Below are 21,741 nucleotides of genomic sequence, written 5' to 3' on the forward strand. Positions count from 1 at the left end.
GTTATCTACTACTTAATACTAGAGCTCCAGATGCCGCCCAGTACTGGCCAAAAAGAAACACTCCCAGAGACCTTAAAGCAGATTGGTGGGGAAGAAGGATGAGACCCTGATCTTTTGCCTTCCACTAAGCCAGTGATGACCAGCCTTTGGGACAGATTAGCTCTGCAAACCAGAGAGATAAATAAGGCCTTTATATACACAGAAGCGGGAGGTGGCAGTGGGGGTGGACAGGTGGTGGCAGCAATGGGCTGGGCAGGGCAGGGCAGGGCAGGGCGGACTGCCCTGTCAGTGGGAGAAGATGCCTCTGAAGCGAGCTTTGTCTTCCTCGTCCTTCTGCCGGATGCGTGTCTCCAGGGCCCGCAGTTCTCTGCTTACCACGGGTGCCAGGGCAGGGTCTAGCTCCAACACTTTGGCAAAGTCAGCTTGAGCTTCCTGGGCATTCCACACAGCAGCATGGGCCTTACCCCGCTTGAAGTAAGCTTTGACATTGTCTGCAGGGACACCAGAAAGCAGAAGGCTGGCAAAAGGCATGAGAGGAGACTGGCCAGCCTGTCTCCTGGCACCTGGGTCCGCCATCGGACACCTGCTCTACTCTGAACATCCCAACACTGCCCCACCCCATTCACCACTCACACTTCCTGGACACATCCCTTAGCCTCCTGGGATAAAGGCTCTGCTCAGGCGCTTGTGGGGAGCTCAGAATGGGGAAATGTCAAAGCTGAGAGCTAGACCCAGGAAGAGGCCACTCTGGACTGCCACGGGGTCTGGAGCTCACCGTCATACTTGTTGAGGATGGAGGAGCAGTGGTCCAGCACTTCGTAATACTCCTGGGCCACCAGCTTGCACTGGCAGTAGTTGAGGAGCAGTGGTGTGATCTGTAGGTCCAGCTGGATCCAGTCAGGTGACCCAGGCTGCTCCTGGGGTGTGTGGGGGCAAGGAAAGTGGAGACACTGAGACCTTGCCCTGGCTCTCCCCGTAACCCCCACACACACTGCAGCCTCTGGGGTATACCTTCATCTGCAGGTTCTTGAGGCAGGCAATGGCATCGTAGTACTTGGCAGCAGCTTCTTTCACCTGCCCCTCACGGTATAGCCGGTTACCCTCTTGGTGGATGAGTGGCACTGCCTTAGCTTTCTCCTCATCTGTCATTGCCCATGGGTCCTGCTGATATGTGCCAGGGCTCTCCACCTGCCAGGGCAGGGATAAATTCAAGGCAGAGCCCATGGGGCACCTCAGAGTCCTCTGCAGCAAACCTGATTGGCAGCAAACCCTAGGCTGGCCGGGTCTCTGACATCAGATGCTGGAAACCAAGTCATTTGTCCACTGGTCTCCAGCACACACTCATTGGGCACTAAGACCATAGCAATGAAGATGATGGCTAACACCCATGCCCTGGCAGAGCTTATGTTCCGTGGAAAATAACCTAGGTGGACAGAAGGAACTACCTAAACCCCTAATACCTTCAAAGCACGGCCAGCTATGGAGGAAAAGATGGGTCACAGACAAAGGATGAGAGTCAAGGTGGCTGTCAGTCCTCCCCAGAGAGGTGATCACTGAGGCCTGAGGGCAAGTGCGGGGCCCTAGGAGCTTCCACACTGTTTTCCTATCCTTCCCCTTTCCACAGCAGACCAACTCAGGACAGCAGGGTGTAGCAGCCAGCAGGGAGGTAGGCCCAGGGCTCATCTTCAGCATCAGCAGGGGGGGCCTTACCTTCAGCATCTCGATGTGGAAGATGAGGGGCTGAGGGTTCTGCTGCAGGGCGTCCAGGTCTGCATGACCCAGGGAGTTGTGCTCGTGCATCTGAGCAATTCCACAGCAGTGCCGCTGGCCCTCCAGGGGGTCTTTGCCCTCAGCGATGTTGCGCAGGCTCTTGGCCACCAGTGGGTAGAGGACTACGTGCTGCAGGAGGGCAGCAGAGGCTCTGTCAATGTGTGCACGTGGTCACTGGGCACAAAGAAGCCTCACCATCACCATTCAGACAAGGAAAACTGGTCGAGCCCCAGCCCTTGCCTGCTCAGAAACAGGAGGGTATTTCCCTCTGGTGCTTTTGTTTTTTGTTTTTCAAAACAGGGTTTCTTGCCAAGTGGTGGTGGAGCACGACTTTAATCTCAGAACTCGGGAGGCAGAGGCAGGCAGATCTCTGTTAGTTCAAGGCCAGCCTGGTCTACAAGAGCTAGTTCCAGGAAAACCAAAAAAAAAAACCCAAAAAACCAGGGTTTCTCTGTGCCACTTTGGCCTTCCTGGAACTCACTCTGTAGACCAAGCTGCCTTTTACCTCCTGAGTGCTGGGAGTAAAGGCGTGCACTGCCACTGCCCAGCTTCCTCTGGTGCCTTTCTACCCTCTCAGCGTAATCTCTAAGTAAAGTCCTCAGCTTTGCCATGATCTCTGGCCACCAAATCCAGCACCTGCCCAGCCCACAAACAGACAGACCCACAATTCACTTCTATCTCCTGTCCTAGATCCAATATTAGTCTCTCCTCTTTGTCCCTTCCCCCTTCTCTCCTTAGGGATGCATCCCACAAGCCAGCTCATTACCACATCCTATTCCCAGCACCACCTCTTCCTTCTCCCACCCCACTCCCATTCATGCCAAGGTTCATCTCAGAGCTGAGAGCAGGGCAGCAACTTCACATCCCCAGGACAACTGGGAGTGGTGGCACACACCTTGGCAGGCAAACCCAAGGCCTTCCTGGTCTACAGAGCGAGTTCCAGGACAGCCAGGACTACAGAAAGAGACCCTGTCTCCAAAAACAAAAACCAATCCTCGGAGGAGCTACCTTGTTGTGGAATATTAGTTTAAGATGTGTCTCATTCGTTTATGCTGGGGTATATTTCATGATGCAAAGAGGGGCTGCATTCTTTTATGTTGCATTTGTTTTAACTCTGTTAAACTGTGTTACTCCCCCTGTCTAAAAACACCCGATTGGTGTAATAAAGAGCTTATCAGCCAATAGCTAGGCAGGAAAGAGAAACAGGTGGGGCTGCCTGGTAGAGAGAATAAATAGGAGAAATCTAGGCTGGGGGTGGGGAGAGGGAGGAGGGAGAAAAGGAGAGGAGGATGCCAGGAGCCAGCCACTCAGCCACACAGTCAGCCATAGAGTAAGAAGTAAAGAGAGATATATAGAATTAAGAAAAGTAAAAAGTCCAGAGGCAAGAGAAACGGGATAATTTAAGTTAGAAAAGCTGGCTAGAAACAAGCCAAGCTAAGACCAGGCACTCGTAAGTAAGAATAAGTCTCCATATATTTATTGGGGAGCTGGGTGATGGTACACTACCTGGTACTTTGGTGTACCTATTATCCCATCTACTCAGGAAGCTGAGGCTGGAGGACCATGAGTCCAGGGGTTCAAGAGCATCTTGGGTAATACAGAGGTCCAAAATAACAAAACAACAAAAATCAGGGCTTGGGGAGACGGTTCAAAGGGTAAAGCGTGAGCACCTGCGTTTAGGTTCACTGTACTCATGTAAAAGCCGAGTGTGGGTCCCAGTGTGCTTGCAAATCCAACGCTGGGAGGTAGGGACAGGGGTATCCCTGGAGTTCCCAAGCCAGTCCAGGGCACACACACCCTAAAACAAACACCTGCTTCTGAAGAGTAGAGCAGGGCACCCATACACACACACACACACACACACACACACACACACACTAAAACAAAAAAACTTGCTTCTAAAGAGTGAGGCTGGGTATGTAGCTCAGAGGTAACATAACTTGCCTAGCATGTGCAATGACCTGGCTTCAATCCCCACCACAACAAACACAACTCCAGGAAGATGGGAACAGAAGACTTAACCTAGAATTCTTCCCTTGAGAAGGATGCAGAGATGGTGGAAATCACATAACGGACCCCCGTACTGTCCGCTGCTCTCTGCATGTGGTGGACTGATGAGCAGACATTCACATGCAGATGTTTCTGGACGTAGCACTCTTGGTTGGCTTCATTTGGAAGCAAGAGATAGGAGAGCCCAGTTCTCATCGGGTGTAGGTGCAACCAGACAGATCCTGACCATGCAGGTATGGGGCTGGAGGACCCAGAGGAGGCTCAAGGAAACCCCTAGCAGACAGGCTTCCCAGGGATGGTGACCAGGAATTGGGTTTGAAATGCAAGGCTACAGGAAATGAATGAAAAGGAAGGGCAAGGGGATGCACCTGAGGAGACATTACCAGGGACCAGACTCCAAAGGGATAGTGCACAGCCACACATGCTCCATCCTAATAGTGACCAAGAGCCACAGAAGTCTGAGGAAATGGGTCCTATGGGTCACTGCACTTAAGAAGGAGTTCCCTGGCTGGTGAGTCCCTGGCTGGTTCATGCACAGGAAAAGATGGAATAGTGGCCAGGATGCAAGTCAGGAGACTGGTGGCAGTTTAGAGAAAGTGCTGTGATTAAAGGCATGTGCCACCACCTCCCAGCTTTGTCTGGAGTGGCTAAGCCAGGGCAGGGGCTACAGGGCATGGCCAGACAAATGTACAGACCCCAAAACTGATACCTTGACATCACAGAGGAACTGGGCAATCTCCCCTTCACGCATGGTGCACACAATGGTCTCCCACACGGGCAACTTGAACTTCTTGCCAATGATGAGCTCCATGGGCTTGCCACGTGTTCGGCTGTCATCTAGTATGGCACCTTCGTCATCACTGTGCAGGGTCCGAAAGTGGAATGTGGCCTGCAGGACCACATGGGAAATCAGGCAAAGATATAAAACTTCAGCAAGGTCAAATCTAGCCCGGCTTCTAAAGATGGGACAAGGGATGAAGCTCTTCTCGGACTACCAGCTAGTTCTGCACCTGGCTTTATTCCACCATCTCAGTGAGAGCTAAGCCACGGGCAGAGAAGTAAGAGGCCCAGGCACAGGGCTACTGGGTGGCTCCTGGGTGACAGGGCTGAGACAAGAGCCTGTTTCCAACCATGCTTTCAACAAGGACTTACTGAGCTCCTGTTATCTGTGCGAGACACAAACACAGCAGTAAACCACACAGAAGCCACAGACCCGCTGAGCTCTCATTGTCTTTCTAGAATACAGAAAGAGTAAGACAGAGCTTATGCTATGAAAGATGAAGGGGATTTTTCTTATTTTCTTCCTTTTTTTTTTAAGCATCTTGAGCAAAAAAAAAAAAAAGTTAAACAACTGGGGGTGTGGTGGGGGTGAGGCTCTCCAAGGATGCAAATTTTAAGCAAAGCTCTGAAAGGAATAAAGAAAAGAGTGAGCTAGGCAGGGACTCAGGTAGGAATTTTCTAGGCCAAAGGAACAACAGGTACAAAAGCCACACAGTGGGGGCAACATGTGAGGTGTCCAAATGCAGCAAGGCCAGTGCCACACGGCAGAGTGAATGCTGAGTATAGACGCCATGGAGTCCCGGGATGAGCAGAGATGAACTCCAAGGGGCATAGAGGATATGGTAAGACCCTGAGTTTTACTCGGTTTTACTGAGTTTTACTGGGTGGCACCTGGCAGAAGTGAAACATAATCCAACTTAGGTTCTGTGGCTGCAATGTGATCACTTTTAAAAGCAACAAGGATAGGAGGAGGGGGCAAGATGGACGGTATGACCCAGGGAAAAAGGCAACTCTGCCTGAATTGATGTCGACTGGAATCAGCACAGATGGAGCAGATTAAGACTGTGGTGCAAGGAGGTGCACACCTTTAATCCCAGCACTCAGGAGGTAGAGGCAGACAGATCTCTGAGTTCAAGGCCAGCCTGGGCTACAGAAAGTTCCAGGACAACCAAAGCTACACAGAGAAAACCTGTCTTGAAAAACCAAACCAAACAAACACACAAAAAGATTGTGGTGCCATTCCAACATCAAGATCAGTGGGGCAAGGAGAGCCAGACCTCCACGCATGAGAGGAATCTGGGCAAGGAGTCATTTCAAACCGTTGACTCTAGATAAGATCAGGCTAGAGTGAGGGCAGACAGGAGGGAGCTTGACACGGAAATCTCAACAGGATATGGTTAGCTGAGCCCACACTCAACTGTTCCAAGGCTGTGCTGCCTCTCTGAAGTCAGTTTCCACATCAGTAAAATTGAATCAACAGTATCTGTTTAGCATCGTGGGAGATAAACCTATGAACATGTACCACAATGCTCACGGCTAGTTGGGCTTTTTTCCTTTTCCTTCCTTCTGGGCATGAAATCCAAGGCCTCGACATGTACTCTACCGCTAAGTTACATCCCTAACCCTGGTGATATTTTTAAATTACATTTATTTATTCAACTGGGGGCACATATGTGTATAGTGCACCATCTACCATCTGGGCCCTAGGGATCCAACTCAGGTCATCAGCAGTCTTGGCAGCAAGTGCCTTCCTTTACCCACTGAGCTAACTCACCAGGAGGAGATCGCCCCCACCTCCAAACCCCTCATGACGGTTTAACCTGACTGTTCCTGTTTACTGGGTACCCCCGCTCACAGATTTCTCTATCCTTTATTATTTTATTCTAGTCTGTTCCATCTAGAATCTGTAGAGTAAAAGGGCCAGCCAAAGAAACCCACCTGGTTCTGAAACTCAAGCCAGTGAAAGAAATGCTTTAGCCCTGATCCCAGACCCAAAGAAACACACAGTGACTCTGAAATCAGTGCCAAAGAAACACACTTTGACCCTAGAACCAGAGCCAGTGAAAGAAATACACCCTGGCCCCAAAACTAGAGTCAAAAAGCCAAAAATGGTCAGTGAGAGAAACACAGTTTGGCCTGGAAATCAGCCATCTGCCCCTGACCAACCAAACTAACCAGTCCCCTGAGCAGGGAAAACTAACCAATCCCTCTTCTCCCGGGGAAAACTCCACCCCTATATAAACCCTGCACCTGTTCAGTTTGCTACTCTTTTTCCACCCTGGAAGAGGCAGCCACTCTCCTGGATTCTTCCCTCCCAATAAATCTGTTGCATGCGGTTTGGGTGAAGACCCTTCGTAGGAGCAGAGCAGGGCTGTAACACTTTCACTGAGGGAGCCTTCCCTCTGGGAAAGTCAGAGACAGAGCAGAACACGGCTGTTACTCTTTGGTTGGAAAAAGCTTCCCCTAGCAGAGCAGAGTTGCTACACTCCGGAACACACGAGCCAAGCTGTAACAAGTTCGCTGGGGAAGTTCTCTCCTGCCAGGGCAGAGCTGTTACATTGGGGAAGCCTTTCACTTAATTCTTGCTTTGGTCTTCACTGGTATCAGCCCACAACAGTGATTAGAGATGACATCAACAGAGCAGGGACGCCTAGAGATGTGGAGTGGTTCAGGGAGGAAACATCTGAACTTGGTGCCTAGATAGAAACGCGATGCTACTATCAGAAAGTTGACAAAAGGGTTTGATCTGGAAAACTAGATCTCTGGGACTCTTTGGGTTTTCGAGTCCCAGGGTCTTCCCATCTAAATAATAACAGTTGTTCTTGATGGTTTCAGAAGGCCCTTTACTCATAAACTGCGTGAACTTTGAACCTGCAGGTCCCAGTAATAGCACTGAGCTCACACCCTCCCCCAAACCAGTCTGAGATGACTGACACCCACCCCTGTCCAATGCTGTACTAAAGCAAAGCCAAGAGGCGGGATAGACAGATCTGAATTTACTCCCACTTAAATCCAGACCAATCAGCGTCGAGCTCGGCATGTGAGAGGTAGGGTGACTGGCGGCTGCTCTCTGGGCATGCGCAACCTCTCACCTACGGCCTCCTCCCGCCTGGCATGCGCACTGCACCTCAGAAGAGAGATGGGGGGAAGGGGAGAAATGATGGACACGAACCTTAGTGCCATCCTGAAAGTCAGGCAACTCTCCTTGGCCCTCCTGTATCACACGCTTTTGGATCCCGTCCTCTCGAAGTCTTGCGATGAGATCCGCCATCCTCTTTCCCCGCTGCTCTCTTTCGGCAACTTCCGGACTCGTTCGGTAGCTTCCGGACCTGCTTCGGCAACTCCTATACCTTCGGCAGCTTCTGAGCAAGCGCCATTTTGGCTGAGGGCAGAAGCCAAAAAGGGAGGAAATGAAGAATAGAGCCGCGATTGGCTCTCTGCGCAGCGGCTTTAACGCAGCGCCGGGGCGGGACCCGAATCTGCCTAGGGGCGGGGCTTGATTGGCCAGTGGGGCGCGGTCGGGACCTCCCCCAGCAATTGTGCTGTTGGCTATACTGGGACTGAAGCTGGGTGCCATTCCATTTAAGTTGTAGATGCCCTAATAACGGCATTCCAGTTAGGAAAATGAAAAAAAAAATTCACCCGTGTGTTCCCTTTTGACCCGTTTATTTTGCGTACTTAGCATAAATTATGACTTATAAAGATTCTGGACTCTTTTTTCAGAAAAAGGGAAAGAAAGTCTAGTGTGGTGACACACACTTAAAATCCCAGCGCTTTGAAGGTGGCAAGCAAGAGAATCAGGAGATCAGGGTTATCCTTGTTTATACATAGCCGAACATGGGGTAGATGTTCTTAAAACAATGTCTTAAAAACAATAGGAAGAGCAAAAAAAAAAAAAAAAAAAAAAAACAAAAAACAATAGGAAGAGGACTGGACTGCGATGTAGCTCAGTGGTAGACCACTTGCTTGAACATGCTTAGCCCCTCCCCAACCCCACCTGTTCAAAGCGAGTTGAGGGTCAGTATCCCTATGAGAACCCCAACAGCTTGTGGGGTTGGGTGAGCCTATGGGTGATCGCACATAATAGGTGCCCATAAGTACCAAGGGAAAGAGCTACGTTAGGGAGTGAAAAGGTCTTTCTCTCCCCGCGGGAATCTAGCTGTAAACAACAGCTGTGAGACTTTCCTGCTCTCACAGGTAAGGGAGTCTCCAGGCCTCTGCAGCGTCTTCAGCCTGTTATCGTCTTTCTCATGAGTCCCAGGTGCTAAATGCTTCTCATATTTGTACTGGTTCATCTCCCAGTAAGAAGTCCTCAGAGATGGACAAGGCTTCTGAAGGGAAGGGGAAACATGCTTGTTTGTTTTTACCAACACAGAGAGCGTAGGCAAGCTATACCAAATTTTAGTAAAAAGTGGTCTGCTGTACTTATGTTCCAGAAAGTCAAACAGGAATGAAAGCTGACCAACACGGCTGATTTACTTTGATCCATGAGCCAAATAAGTATATGCCACAGCAGGAAAGAAAAATAGATAGATAGAAAAAGTAATGAAAGCCGGGCGGTGGTGGCGCACGCCTTTAATCCCAGCACTCGCGAGGCAGAGGCAGGTGGATCTCTGTGAATTCGAGGCCAGCCTGGTCTACAAGAGCTAGTTCCAGGACAGGCTCCAAAACCACAGAGAAACCCTGTCTCGAAAAACCAAAAAAAAAAAGAAAAAAAAAGAAAAAGTAATGAAATATTAATCTAGGGGCTGAGGATGTAGCCCAGAATTAAAAACTTGTCTAGCATGTGAGAGGCCCTGGGTTCTTTCTCGAGCATGCATATCCACAAATTAAGCTAACTGAGTACACTTTCCATAAACATATCAGTATTCTCAGAGAAATATAGTTGTGAAAAAATACTGTATGGACTGGAGGGATGGCTCAGCAGTTAAGAGCACTGGTTTCTCTTTCAGAGAGCAGGGGTTCGATTCTCAGCACCCACACAGCAGCTCATAACCTTTTGTGAATCCAGTTACAGAGCATTCTGGCCTCTGTAAGCACCAGATGTATGTAATACACATGCATACGTGTAGGCAAACACTCATACACATTCAAAAATACTGTACAATCATGATTACTGGGGTGTCTGAACAGCTAGTTTGTAGAGGGAAAGTAGAATTGTGGGGTGGTAATGGGGAAGATGTTATTTAAGGAAGAACTGAGTTTCTATTTTGCAGAATTACAAAGCTCTAAAGACTTGCTGCACAATATCGTGAATATATAACAGAACTGTACAGTTTGAAACTGAGCAGGGAGTGTTGATGTGATGTATACATAATGTGTATTTTACTTCAAGAACAAATTTTGTTTCCAGAATGAATTTTGTTCCATACACAGAAGACAATCTGAAGATCCAGTCAGGTTTTCCCCAACGATGTAAGACTGATTAACATGAGAAGTACTCATCACTAAGACCAGTGAGCTATGTCAATGGGAAAAGCTCTTGACAGGTAGGGCGATGCCTCCAAGGAAAAGAGCACCTGCTGCCCTTCCAGAAGACTGGGGTTTGGTTTCTACCACTTGCATGGCCACTCACAACCATCGATAACTTCAGTTCCAGGAGATCTGACGCCCTCTTCTGACCTCTACAGATAACAAGCACACGTGTGATGCACACGCATGCATGCAGGTAAAAGACTAATACACATAAATATCAATCTTAAAAAGAAGAAGGGGGAGGGAAGAGAGACGGGAGATCTGGTAAAGGCATCTGCCACAGAGCCTGACAACCCGAGGTAGACCCCCCTGAAGCCACACGGTGGACAAAAAGAGCCGACTTCCTTTGAGTTCTCCTCTGACCTACACGTGTGCCAAGGCATATGCATTCACAAACATGCTTGTGTGCACAAGCAGAATAAATAAGCAAATACATGAATAAATAAGAGAGGCCAAGAGGAAGGAGAGAAAGGAAGAGGGAAGAAAACTAAGGGTAGTGATGTAGGCCTGTATTCCCATCATCAAAGAGGCTGAGGGAGAAGAACCTGTAGCATTGTCTATGTGGAAAGTTCTAGCCCGGTAAGAGTTACAAAGACAGACACCAGTGCCAAAAAGGAAAAAAAAAAGCCCCAAACAAACAAACAAAAAAGCAAAGGAAGTTAGGGATGGAGAGAAGTACTGCCTTGTACTCATGAGACCTGCCAGCTCCTGGGAAACACAATGATACCAGGGCCTGAGAAAAAGCCAGAAGCCTCAAGATGGATGTCAACTCACCACAGCTCAGGAGAGCATCTGCAAGCTCTGTGAAGTTGCCAGGGTAAATTCCTATGGCCTGGACAGCCTTCTGCTGCAAGAGGAGTCCTCCCACCCTGCACAAGAGATAACAGTAATGGGTGCCTGAGGTCAAGCTGAGTGGGGTCCCTGTGGGGCTATGTGCTGGGAGCCCAACTGGTACCGTGCCTATGACTGGTAGAGACAGCATCAGGATGCATGTGGAAGCCATTATCACTGAGTGGAAAAACAGAAAAATGTAAACAACAGAGTGAGCTTGGTACGTGACACCATGTTTGTGAACTGCAAACACATCACACAGGAGACAGTGCCGTGTGTGGGACAGGACAGGCACGGTCGGCTGAAGCCCAGAGAGGCGAGGAGGAAGATGAGGGGAAAATGAACCACCATAACTGGATGGGAGCCTCTTTCACAGTAAGGAGGTGCATAAACTGAGAAATGGAATCGCCTAAGTTCTTTATAGGAGATCATAAAATGAGAGCGTGGGTGGGCATGGGGGACAAAAACTTTGTGAGCTAGGAAGATGTGGGTTCAGATCCCAGATGCTCCACTTTGGCAACCTGCCCACTCAGTCCTGCCACGTGTATTTATTTACTGAGCATGAACTCAGTTCCAAACACTCCTGGGCACTGAGGAGAGAGCAGTGAACAAAAACTAGGGGCTAGAGAAATAGTTCGGGAATTAAGAACAAGTACTGCTCCTACAGAGGACCTGGGTTCAATTCCAGCTCCAAGGGACATGGTCTTCTGGAGTCGGCTGGTACTCACTCACATGTGCACACGCACCACATACATAGAAGCCGCCACTCAAACACAGTGATGGGAGAATGAGGCAGAAGCATTGAAAGTCTGAGGCCAGCCTGGAACTCACACACACACACACACACACACACATACACACACACGCTTGTCTACGATTCAGTGACCCTAGGCTCAATTGCTGTCATGGAATAAACCAGACATGGTGATACAGATGGCAGCAGAAGCAGGAAAAGTTCCAGGTTATTATTCCATTACATATTGAGTTTGAGAGTTTGAGATCAGCTGCATGCACTACAAGAAATCTTGTTTTAAAACACACACGCACACACGCACACACGCACACACACACACACACACACACACAGAGACCATGGTGGTTGGTGTATGCCTGTAATCACAGTACTAGAAAAGCTGAGGCAGAAAGATTCAGAGTACAAGGCCAGTCTGAGCTACATAGACAGACCCTCTCCTAAGAAAAATTAAGATAGAAAGAAGTGCAAGCGTGGTGCGAGAAAGAATTAAAAAAAAAAAAACACTCTGCCTGCCTCGTGAATTCTGAATTCGAGGAAGCCATGTAAGTGCTGAGCTTCAGTTTCTATATCTGCAAAATGACAAGAACACCACCGGAAGCCATGGTGAGTAGCATGAAGGATAGGGTCCAAAAGTCTCAAGAAAGCACAGGACCGGTATTCAGGCCACACCTTGAGGCCTGAGCCGCTGGCGTGGGCACTCCTCCCTCCTTCCCGCCCCTGCAAGCAGGAATCTAAATTGTGTCAGGTCACAGTTCGGGTTGTCGCTCACCAAGGCAGCCTCTAGGTGGCGCCGCGGGTTCCGCCTCCCGCGAGACGCTGACGTGATCCCGAATCAATTCGGCGCTCCGCCGCTCAGGCCTGCGGAGAACGAGCGGGCAGGGCGGGGCCGTTGTAGAGGGCGGGACTTCTCGCCTAGAGCGACGGGGCGGGGCCTCCGGGGGCGGGACCTGTTTAGTGGGCGGGGCCGAGGCGAGCTCAGATGGCGGCGGCCCTGGGCGCCTAGGCGGGCGGGGGCCATGAGCGCCACCCGACCCCAGTTCAGTATCGATGACGCCTTCGAGCTGAGCCTGGAGGACGCGGGGCCTGGGCCCGAGTCCAGTGGGGTCGCCCGCTTCGGGCCGCTGCACTTCGACCGCCGGTCCAGGTTCGAGGTGGCTGATGAAGACAAGCAGTCCCGGCTGCGCTACCAGGTGAACGGCCCGGCCCATCTCACCCTCTTGTCCGGGATAGGGCGGGACTCCATGCCGGGCCCCGGAGAACCCTAATTCCAGAGACTCTGCCTAGAGACCCCAACGGAGCGGGAAACTTTTCCCCAGTCGTGTCTGCTCATCCAGAATTATGGCCTTGCCCTCTGAACTCGAGTTCGGTCCCCATGCAGCTTTGGAGAGCCACAAGCCCGGACCAAGAACTCAGAGCTCAGTAACAGTGGAGAGCCCACCCATCCTGGAGAGTGACACCCCAGTACCACCCCTCTGGGTTTGGGGAGCATTTTGTATCTAAACCAGACCTTGCCATTCCTTGCAGCATCCCTTGAGCCCCAGGCTACACGACCTAGGTAAAATCTGCATCCTGTTTTGAGACTCATCCTGGCAGTGGAGGACCGCCACACTTGACGTGTTTGCCCATCTCTTGACTCCAACTACACCATAAATCATTGTCCCAGATAGCCTCCCCCATCCCTAGCGCTCTTTGAAACATGGGAATTAGAGACCTGTGCTCTGCTACACCAATTCCAGAACCTCTCTGTTGGACCCCAGAAAAATCCCAAGAACCCCATTTGGGTGGTCACCTGCTCCTGGGATCCATGGTGAGAGTCAGCAGGAGCTCTCCACCCACTCCCGCTGACTTTTGTGCAAAGACCCCAGCAGACACCTACTTTCTATCTGGGTTTCAGTTTCTGTCATCAAACCGGTTGTGCTGGGAGGGCAGGGAGAGGCAGGAGAGCACCTGCCAGACATGCCAGGCAGCAGTTGTCTGGCTGGCACCTTTTCTCCTCTCCCCAGAGGGGAGTGAAAAGGCCCAAACCCAGCAACCTCTCTGAACCTTGTGTTCTGCAACAGAACCTGGAAAATGATGAGGACGGAGCCCAGGCCTCTTCAGAGCTCGATGGGGGAGTCAGCACAAGGTCAGGGCCAGGTGGGGACCCACCCTTCATCCCAAGCCCCATGTCTCTAACTCCTGTCTGCAAAAATCTGCCCAGTCCCCACCCCACTGTACTCATCTGTCCTATAAGGAGTCCCTCCTGGGATCCCCTGGCCAGCTGGGTCACCTTACCCTAGTGCCCAGTGCCTCCAACTTACCATCTCCTAGGAATCCTCAGTTTAACTCACCCCCTCCTTCCCTCTTTCATTTCTCTTACACCCCACTCTGTAATTCACTCTCGCCCCCAAGCTTGTCCCCCTTTGGGGCCCTCTATCCTGCAGGGTTTCGCCTCAGCCCCTGCACACACACCCATTTTATGTTGACTCTATCGTCTTCTTTCTCTCTCCCTCCCCATCCTTTTGTCCCTCAGGGATTCTGGGCGCATGTCCATCCGTAGCTCTCAGTGGTCCTTCAGCACCATCAGCAACACCACCCAGCGTTCCTACAATGCCTGCTGCAGGTGAGAGCCCCTCACTCGGAGTTCAGCTGCTTCTGCCTGCCAGCCAGCCCTGGCTCCCCACCTGCTTCCCCTCCTTGACATCTGTCCCTCTCTCCTACCACCCAGCTGGACCCAACATCCTTTGATCCAGAAAAACCGAAGGGTAGTTCTGGCCTCCTTTCTGCTCCTGCTGCTGGGGCTAGGTGAGTGTCCTGATGGCCTGTCTTCCCTCTCTCCCATAAGCAGGCTCTGTAGCCACCTAGCATTTTGGGCTTCCCTGTTAGAACTGAGCCCCAGAGTCCTGATCATCTGTCCCAAGAGTCACAAAGGGTGAGACTGGAACCTGACTTGGACTTTTTAAATTCTTTTTTATTTTATTTGGTTTTTTTTGAGACAAGGTTTCTCTGTAGTTTTGGAGGCCTGTCCTGGAACTAGCTCTTGTAGACCAGGCTGGCCTCGAACTCACAGAGATCTGCCTGCTTCTGCCTCCTGAGTGCTGGGATTAAAGGCGTGTGCCACCACCGCCCAGCTTAAATTCTTTTTTTAAAATTTATTTTTAATATTTATTTTGTCATCGCTTCTTGGCCTTTTGGCTAAGATTAAGTGTAATATTTATTTTTTATGTGTATGTACATGTACCATGTGCTTGCAGTCTCCAATGAAGTCAGAAAAGGGAATTGGTTGCCCTGGAACTAGAGTTGTAGAGGGTTGTGAGTCACTGTGTGGGTTCTAACCAAACCTGGGTCCTCTGCAAGAGCCATCTCTCTAGCTCCCCTACCCACTTTTAAGTTTTTTGAGGCAGAGTCTCTTGTAGCCCAGAAAGTGAAGTATGTTCTTGAACATTGTATCATCTTGACCCTGCCTCCCATGTTCTGGGATTCCAGGTGTGTACCACCGTGCCAGCTTACTCTCTTTTTGCTTTAATTAATAGATTTATTTATTTATTATTTTTTTGAGGCAGGGTTTATCTGTGTAGCTTTGAACTTGCTCTGTAGACCAAGCTGACCCGACTCCTGAGTGCTGGGACCAAAGGCGTGTGCCTCACCCCTCCTCCCAAGCCCCACCCCACCTCCTGGCTTATTTTCTTTTTAAATTTGACCTGTTTATAAATCTGTCAGAGGACCCGAGAATGGAGAGGTAACAGCTTCCATCTATTCTGTTACCTACTGGCAGGTTTATTTTCCCTGCCTTACAGAGGGGGCAAGTGAGAGGCAGGGTCCGGAGCCTGATCATGAAGTCATGTCCAGGGTCAGGATACTAGTGTCCCTGAGGTCAGGTATCAGGCCTGCTTCTTTTTCTCTGGGGTCTGTGATCTGACCAGGACCTTTCTCCACTCCACCTTGTTTAGTGGGGAAACTGAGACCCAACACAGGCAAGTTTCACAAATAGATATTTCTACTTCTTTATGGGAATGAGATGCGAAGTCCCCAGAATATCCAGGGTTGAGGTCAACAGGGGGCCATAAGGAAGGATCAACTATGGCTGCTACCCTAGGTCCCCTTCCCTTCCTTCTCCAGGAAGGTCAAAGACCCCAGCCAGCTAGGTCTCCTGGCCAGAAATCAAATCTCCACCTCTAGATATTTGAGTGCAGGGGACAGAGCTGCAGCTTACCAGCACCACTGCAGGCCAGGCACTGGTGACATCTACTGCCAGCTTCTCCCCAACCCAGCAAGGCAAGCATTGGTAGCATCCTGGCTTTGGAAGTAAGGACACAGGCTCGGACTGCAGAGGGGCTTCCTCAAGTGGCAGCTGGAGGAGGATGAGCTGGGATTTATACCCACACCTGTGACTGCCAAGCCTCGGGATCACCAGAAGGCCACCGAGAGCTCTAGGGAATTAGAAAAAGATGTTTACTCTAAGCAGAAGCCAAAGCCCTGAGCCAGGTGCAGGGAGTGAGTGTGAACCCCCTTCTGAGGGGTTCTTTGTGGAACATGGAGTCTACAGAAGTCCACAGTAGCTCCGTGGGCCCACCGGCTCTACCCTACCCCACCAGTTCTCAAGGACGGATACAAAAAACTGTGTCCAGGTCTGGCCTCTGCACCAAAGGCCGTATCCTTGCCGGGGACAACAGGCCATCCCAGACCTCCCCAGCCCAGGGTCCGCTTTAGTCTCATCCAGGGTTGAACTGTCACCTCTGTCCTGAATTCTTCCTCTGCTTGTATGATGGCAGCAGCTACAGCTTCCCCTGGGTCATGGTTTAGTCTATGAAGGCACCGCACAGAACACATAGCTCAGGGCCTGGCAGTGCCATGTTACTGCTCCCAGCTGACGTGAGGCAGTTGCTTCAGGCTCCCACAGACCTCTTTCTACACGTGGATCTTGTTGGTCCCTCCAGTAAGAAGGGCTGTTAGACAAGCATCTATCTGCCTTTCTATTACATTTCCTTAATTCTTTGTATGTGTGCAGGGATAGAAGGAGGGCGCGTGCATGCCACAGTCCAAGGGTGGAGGTGGGGGTCAGAGGATAATTGTAAGATTCAGTTCTCTGCTTCCACCACCTGGGCCCAAGGGCAAGCTCTTCTACCCACTGAGCCATCTTGCTGCCCCCCCATTTGCCCTTTTTTTTTTTTTGGCTGGGGGAAACAGCCCTGGTTGTCCTGGAACTCCATATGTAAACCAAGCTGGTCTCAAACTCACAGATCTGTCTGCCTCTCCCTCCTGAATACTGTGATTAAGAGCATCCATTACCATGCAAGGCCCCATCTGCCTTTTTATGATGGAATTCTTGGTACCTGGCATGCAGAGGGTGTTCTGCAAGTGGCTGTCGAGTGACTGAAAGTCACACCAAACAGCAGTAGAAACTCCCATTTCATAGCTACTTCCCAGGGTCTGCCAAGTATGCTGCCCTGAAAACAGCCTGGTAAGCATCCTGGGAAGATATTCTGCCAGGGGGCATCAGTTTAGGTAGGAGATACATCTGGTGGGAGCCGGGCTGAGAGTCGGGTGTGGAAGACCTTACCCTCACCCCTCCCTCCACAACCTCCTGTGTGTACAGTGCTTATCCTGGTCGGCGTGGGACTGGAGGTGGCCCCCTCTCCAGGTGAGCGCCCCTCCTGCCTGGGTCCTCGGCAAACCCTCCCAACTTCTAGCACAAATCAGCCACCTTCCAGGAGAGAGGGAGGCCTTCCCGGGCAGCCGTCGCCCCTAGGGACCCCTAGTCCTGAGCTGTCCGTTTCTTTCTGCTTCAGGTGTCTCCAGCGCCATTATCTTCGTGCCAGGTTTCCTGCTGCTAGTCCCGGGAGGTGAGAGAGTGACGTGAGGTGGGGCGGGGCATGGGTGGGGCGGGGCCAGATCCACTTACTGACAGACACCGCCCCTCAGTTTACCACGTGATCTTCATCTACTGCGCTGTCAAGGGCCACCGGGGCTTCCAATTCTTCTATCTGCCCTACTTTGAAAAGTGAGCTGCAGCTGGCCAGTGGGATACCAGAGCTCCACGGCCTCAGGCCGCCTCCACATGTCCCCGGGGCGGTTCTCCAACCTACGCCCGGATATGTCCCTTTCACTTGGAAGGAAAAGGCCTTCAGGGAGCCTCACAGCCACCAGCCCCTCTGGATTTGTTCAGGAAGCTTGGGGCATGCCAGTCTGGGGGCGTTGCCCCTTAACCTGGGCCCTGGACTCCTGGGTTGGTGTAATTTTGTGCTAATAAAAGGGTAATTAATCCCAGCGGGACAGTTGCAGTTTTCTCTCCCACCAGGTCTGGCCCAGCCCCTTCTACATAGGTTTAGTGGAGGACTCACCTGGGGTGTGGAGGACCACCAATCTCTAATGGCATCTAGGACAACCTGGTGATCTCAGATGTGCCAAGGTCACCATTATGTCCAGGGCAGAGCTGCATGGAGAAGTGGTCGGCCTTCCTGCCTTCAACCCTGAGGAGATTCAACTGTCCCCATCTGTGTAGCATGCCAGCACTTGTCCTGGTGGCCTCATCAAAGGGCACTGAGAGATGACGCAGGCCTGGGGCCTGGAGGCTGGTATCCCAGTTCCAGCCTGACTCTGGGGCCCTAGGCTGCCATATGCATCTCTAAATAAGGGTTATGTGGGACAGTGCTCCCCCACCCACTGCCCTACTTCCGAGACCCAGCGGCTGGGAGGACTAGAGAGCTGATGGGGGTGTGAGAGCACAGCTCCTCAGTGGCTGGGAGGACTAGGGAGCTGATGGGGGTGAGCTCCTCAGTGGCTGGGAGGACTAGGGAGCTGATGGAGGTGTGAGAGCACAGCTCCTCAGCAGAGCACCACACTGACAAAGACTTTTGTCACCAAATGTTTGAAACACCATCCTAGATTTTTGGAAAATCTGGGCCTCTAATAGTGTCTAAAAGTTAAACAAAACCTAAAACAAACAAAAAACCCAAACTCTGTATGGAAATCTGGGCTCATGGTAGTGCTCACAAAACAAGCTGTGTCAAGCACTTCCCTAAATCAAGTCTTAGAATCCTTACTGCGTCAGCGCCATCTCACACACGAGAAGCCCAAGGCCCCCGGTTTACAGGTGAGAACCAGCTCTTCAAGGACGAAACACAACCTGAGCTCCTTCTAAAACTCAGGGAGAGGGAGAAAAATGGAAGAAGGCTGGTGACCTCTGCAGGCCACCAAAAGAGCAGCTGAGTGGTGTTCCCTCCTCCAGACAAAAGCAGGAATGTCCACAGAGAGATCAGGCAGCTGGGCACCTAAGTCCTCTGCCTTTGCTGAATGAATGGACACCTAGTCTTTTCACCTGCTCCTCTCCCGACCCACCTAGACCTTTCACCCCAGACCTCCAGTCAGAACACCTTAAGTAACTTACCGTTCTGCAACCAGCCAAGGCAAGGACCGTAGAGGTCTGGTGAGATGGCACCATGGGTTAAGGCACTTGCTGCCAAGCCTGACAGCCCGAGTTCAATCCCTGGGACCCACAGGATGGAAAGAGAACAGACTCCCACAAGCTCTTTGCTGAGCTCCACATATGTTCCATGGGATGCTGGAGCACGCAAGCATGCACACACCATAAAGAGAAAACGGAGGGATGTACTGGAGAGATGACTCAGAGGTTACCAGCACAGGCTGCTCTTCCCGAGGTCCTGAGTTCAATTCTCAGAGACCACATGGTGGCTCACAAACCATCTGTAATGAGATCTGGCGCCCTCTTCTGTCATACAGACATACATGCAGGCAGAACATATTATACATAATAAATCAAATCTCTTAAAAAATGAAGGAACTGGGAGATGGAGCAGAGGATAAAGCATCTGCTATGCAGTCGTGAGAATCTGAGTTCGAATCTCCAGAATACACAAAGCCAGACACAGTGGATGTCTGTCATCCTAGCTTCTACAGAGGTGGAGGTGGAGGCAGGAAAGTCCTGGTATCTGAAGTTCCAAGACAGCAAGAGCCCTGCCTATCTCAGAGTGGAAGGTGAACAACTGAGATTTTCTTCCTTCCTTTCCTTTATTCTTTCTTTTTGTTTTTCAAGTCAGGGTTTCTCTCTGGTTGTCCTGGAACTCGCTTTGTAGACCAGGCTGGCCTCAAACTCACTGAGATCTGCCTGCTTCTGCCTCCCGAGTGCTGGGATTAAGGCTGTGTGCCACCACTACCCAACTCCGACTGAGACTTTCTTCTGAGCTCTATGTCTGTGTTATGGCATCCTCCTGCCCCACCCCTAGATTTTTTTAAATTTAGATTTATTATCTTGTGTGAATGAGTGTTTTGCCTGGGTGTATGTCTGTGGACCACATGTGTGCCTGGTACCCAGAGAGGTAGTGAGGCTCCATGTGGATACTGGGAATTAAACACAGGTTCATTTACAAGAACCACTGAGCCAACTCTCCAACCTGATTTTTTTTTTTAGAAAAGTGAAAAAGACAAAATCCAAGCCCACAGTTTGTATTATCAGTACATTCACACAGTTATCCTCCAACAAACATAACGAGAACATAGAAAAAAAGGGAAATTTCAAAACTGTTCATTGAAAAGAGAGCTGGCAAGATGGCTCATTGGGTCAAAGCACTATTGCCATTACACATCCCAGACAGCTTGAATCTGATCCCCAGATCTACTGTGGAGAGAGAACTGACTCCCCAAAACTGTCCTCTGTCCTCCACATGTGCACCATGGCAGGCACTCACAAACAACGTTAGCCTGTCCTAGAACTCACTCCATAGACCAGGCTGGCCTCGAACTCAGAGGCCCGCCTGTCTCTGCCTCTCAAGTGCTGGGATTAAAGGTGTGCACCACCACGGCCTGGCTATGATACTGTTTTTTAAAAAGACAATTGCACAGTGTACTCTGGCTGGCCTGGAACTCGCTCCATAGACCATATTGGCCTCAGATTCACAGAGATCTACCTGCCTCTGTCTCCCCAGGGCTGGAATTAAAGGTACCTGTCACCATGGCTTAAAAAAAAAAATAAGTAAATAGATTCAATTCCAATTCCATCCTTTGACCCAGCATATATCACTTAAAGCTGAAATGTGACCAGTGTGCTTTCTTCCTTTGTTAAAGGTACATCATTTAGGAGAGATTCTCACACGTGTGCGTGTCCGAGGGCAACTGTGGGCTCATTCTCCTGTGGCATGTGGAGCCCAGGGACTGAACTCAGTCTTCAGGCGTGGCACCTTTACCCGCTGAGCCATCTTGCTGATCTCGCTGGCCCTCCTCTCTCTCTCTCCCTCTCTTGCCTTTTTTAGTGAGGCTCTCAAGTCCAGGAACTTGCCAATGTTATGCAGGCACTCAGCCACCAAGTCACACTCCAGCCCAGAGCCCAGAGCTAGCCTCTTGCTGATTAACCCATCTCACCCAGATGACTCTGACCGTGACACTTCTCTACGATCTGAACAGACACGCAGACACAATAAACAGCATCTCATTCTCTCGAGGCACACTTATAGGAGAAACAAGTATTTCCTTAGCGGCTGTGGGTGGGTGGCGCACGTGCCTTTAATTCCAGCATTTGGGGGCGGGGCAGAGGCAAGAGGGTTTCTGTGAGTTCCAGGCCAGCCAGGCTGCCCAGTCTCAAAGGAGAAAAGCAAAAAAAACCAAAAAACAAAAAACTTATCTCTTCCTCAGCCTTCTCCTCTTTTAAATCAAAATTCTTCATTTTCCTCCTTGCCTCCTCTGTAATGGTATATTCTGTGTCCCTCATCCTCCAGGCTAAGCTTCAGTGAAGTCCACTGTCACTCATTCTACCCTTCTCTCCGACACTAGAAAAGGTCCAGGTCACATCTTTCCTTTGAGTTACTTTTGCCTCTGAAGAAACTTTTTTCCACTCAAGGCCCTGACCGCCCTCAACATGCCCCTTTCTCATCCCTGAGGCCTCTTTGCTGGGTTGCCTTTTCAGACTCTGGATGTAAGCAGGTGGTTCATCACCCCCCACCCCGCCAGACTCAAACGGGGGTCTATCACTCGGAAGTGTTAGAGCCCAGGCCCCCAAGCCTCAATCCAGGACTGAATCCCCCAGTGTCAGTTCCTCCAAGATCCCACACTGAGGTCAGCTTTGAGGACCTAAGAGCAGCCTCTCCTTTCCCGCACTTTCACTGTTGGAACTTCTACCCTCTTGCCTTGGC

At 50.6% G+C, this 21,741-nt stretch overlaps 2 protein-coding genes across 4 annotated transcripts; one reads left to right on the forward strand and one right to left on the reverse strand.

Annotated features, from left to right (window-relative positions):
• Positions 1 to 170: 170 nt before the first annotated feature.
• On the reverse strand, positions 171 to 12,497 carry Aip (AHR interacting HSP90 co-chaperone). 2 transcript variants are annotated; one of them, XM_075973009.1, is made up of 8 exons: positions 12,390 to 12,497; positions 10,810 to 10,904; positions 7,733 to 7,942; positions 4,490 to 4,669; positions 1,711 to 1,899; positions 1,012 to 1,188; positions 776 to 917; positions 171 to 491 (listed from the first exon to the last, which is right to left on the reverse strand). In XM_075973009.1, the coding sequence occupies exons 3-8, from the start codon at positions 7,829 to 7,831 to the stop codon at positions 286 to 288; spliced, it is 993 nt and encodes a 330-aa protein (XP_075829124.1). In that variant the 5' UTR covers positions 7,832 to 7,942; positions 10,810 to 10,904; positions 12,390 to 12,497; the 3' UTR covers positions 171 to 285. The 2 variants fall into 2 exon arrangements, with proteins under 2 accessions (XP_075829124.1, XP_075829123.1); XM_075973008.1 differs by lacking the exons at positions 10,810 to 10,904; positions 12,390 to 12,497 and having other exon boundaries at positions 7,733 to 8,040.
• Positions 12,498 to 12,572: 75 nt separating this feature from the next.
• On the forward strand, positions 12,573 to 17,869 carry Tmem134 (transmembrane protein 134). 2 transcript variants are annotated; one of them, XM_075973010.1, is made up of 7 exons: positions 12,573 to 12,810; positions 13,681 to 13,745; positions 14,133 to 14,222; positions 14,328 to 14,404; positions 17,196 to 17,240; positions 17,389 to 17,442; positions 17,522 to 17,869. In XM_075973010.1, exons 1-7 carry the CDS (start codon positions 12,637 to 12,639, stop codon positions 17,602 to 17,604), a joined length of 588 nt encoding a protein of 195 aa, XP_075829125.1. In that variant the 5' UTR covers positions 12,573 to 12,636; the 3' UTR covers positions 17,605 to 17,869. The 2 variants fall into 2 exon arrangements, with proteins under 2 accessions (XP_075829125.1, XP_075829126.1); XM_075973011.1 differs by lacking the exon at positions 17,196 to 17,240.
• Positions 17,870 to 21,741: the final 3,872 nt, after the last annotated feature.

Source organism: Microtus pennsylvanicus, chromosome 5 (genome assembly GCF_037038515.1).
Source record: "Microtus pennsylvanicus isolate mMicPen1 chromosome 5, mMicPen1.hap1, whole genome shotgun sequence".
NCBI classification, from domain to species: domain Eukaryota; kingdom Metazoa; phylum Chordata; class Mammalia; order Rodentia; family Cricetidae; genus Microtus; species Microtus pennsylvanicus.

Bases quoted from the DNA above. Each gene is read 5' to 3' on its own strand.
- Aip (XM_075973009.1), bottom strand. From the start codon at position 7,831: ATGGCGGATCTCATCGCAAGACTTCGAGAGGACGGGATCCAAAAGCGT. The intron at 4,670-7,732 runs GTTCGTGTCCAT...GTGGTCCTGCAG, and splicing joins ACTTTCAGGATGGCACTAAG to GCCACATTCCACTTTCGGAC. The intron at 1,189-1,710 runs GTAAGGCCCCCC...CTGCCCTGGCAG, and splicing joins TCCACATCGAGATGCTGAAG to GTGGAGAGCCCTGGCACATA.
- Tmem134 (XM_075973010.1), top strand. From the start codon at position 12,637: ATGAGCGCCACCCGACCCCAGTTCAGTATCGATGACGCCTTCGAGCTG. The intron at 14,223-14,327 runs GTGAGAGCCCCT...CCTACCACCCAG, and splicing joins TCCTACAATGCCTGCTGCAG to CTGGACCCAACATCCTTTGA. The intron at 14,405-17,195 runs GTGAGTGTCCTG...CTGTGTGTACAG, and splicing joins GCTCCTGCTGCTGGGGCTAG to TGCTTATCCTGGTCGGCGTG.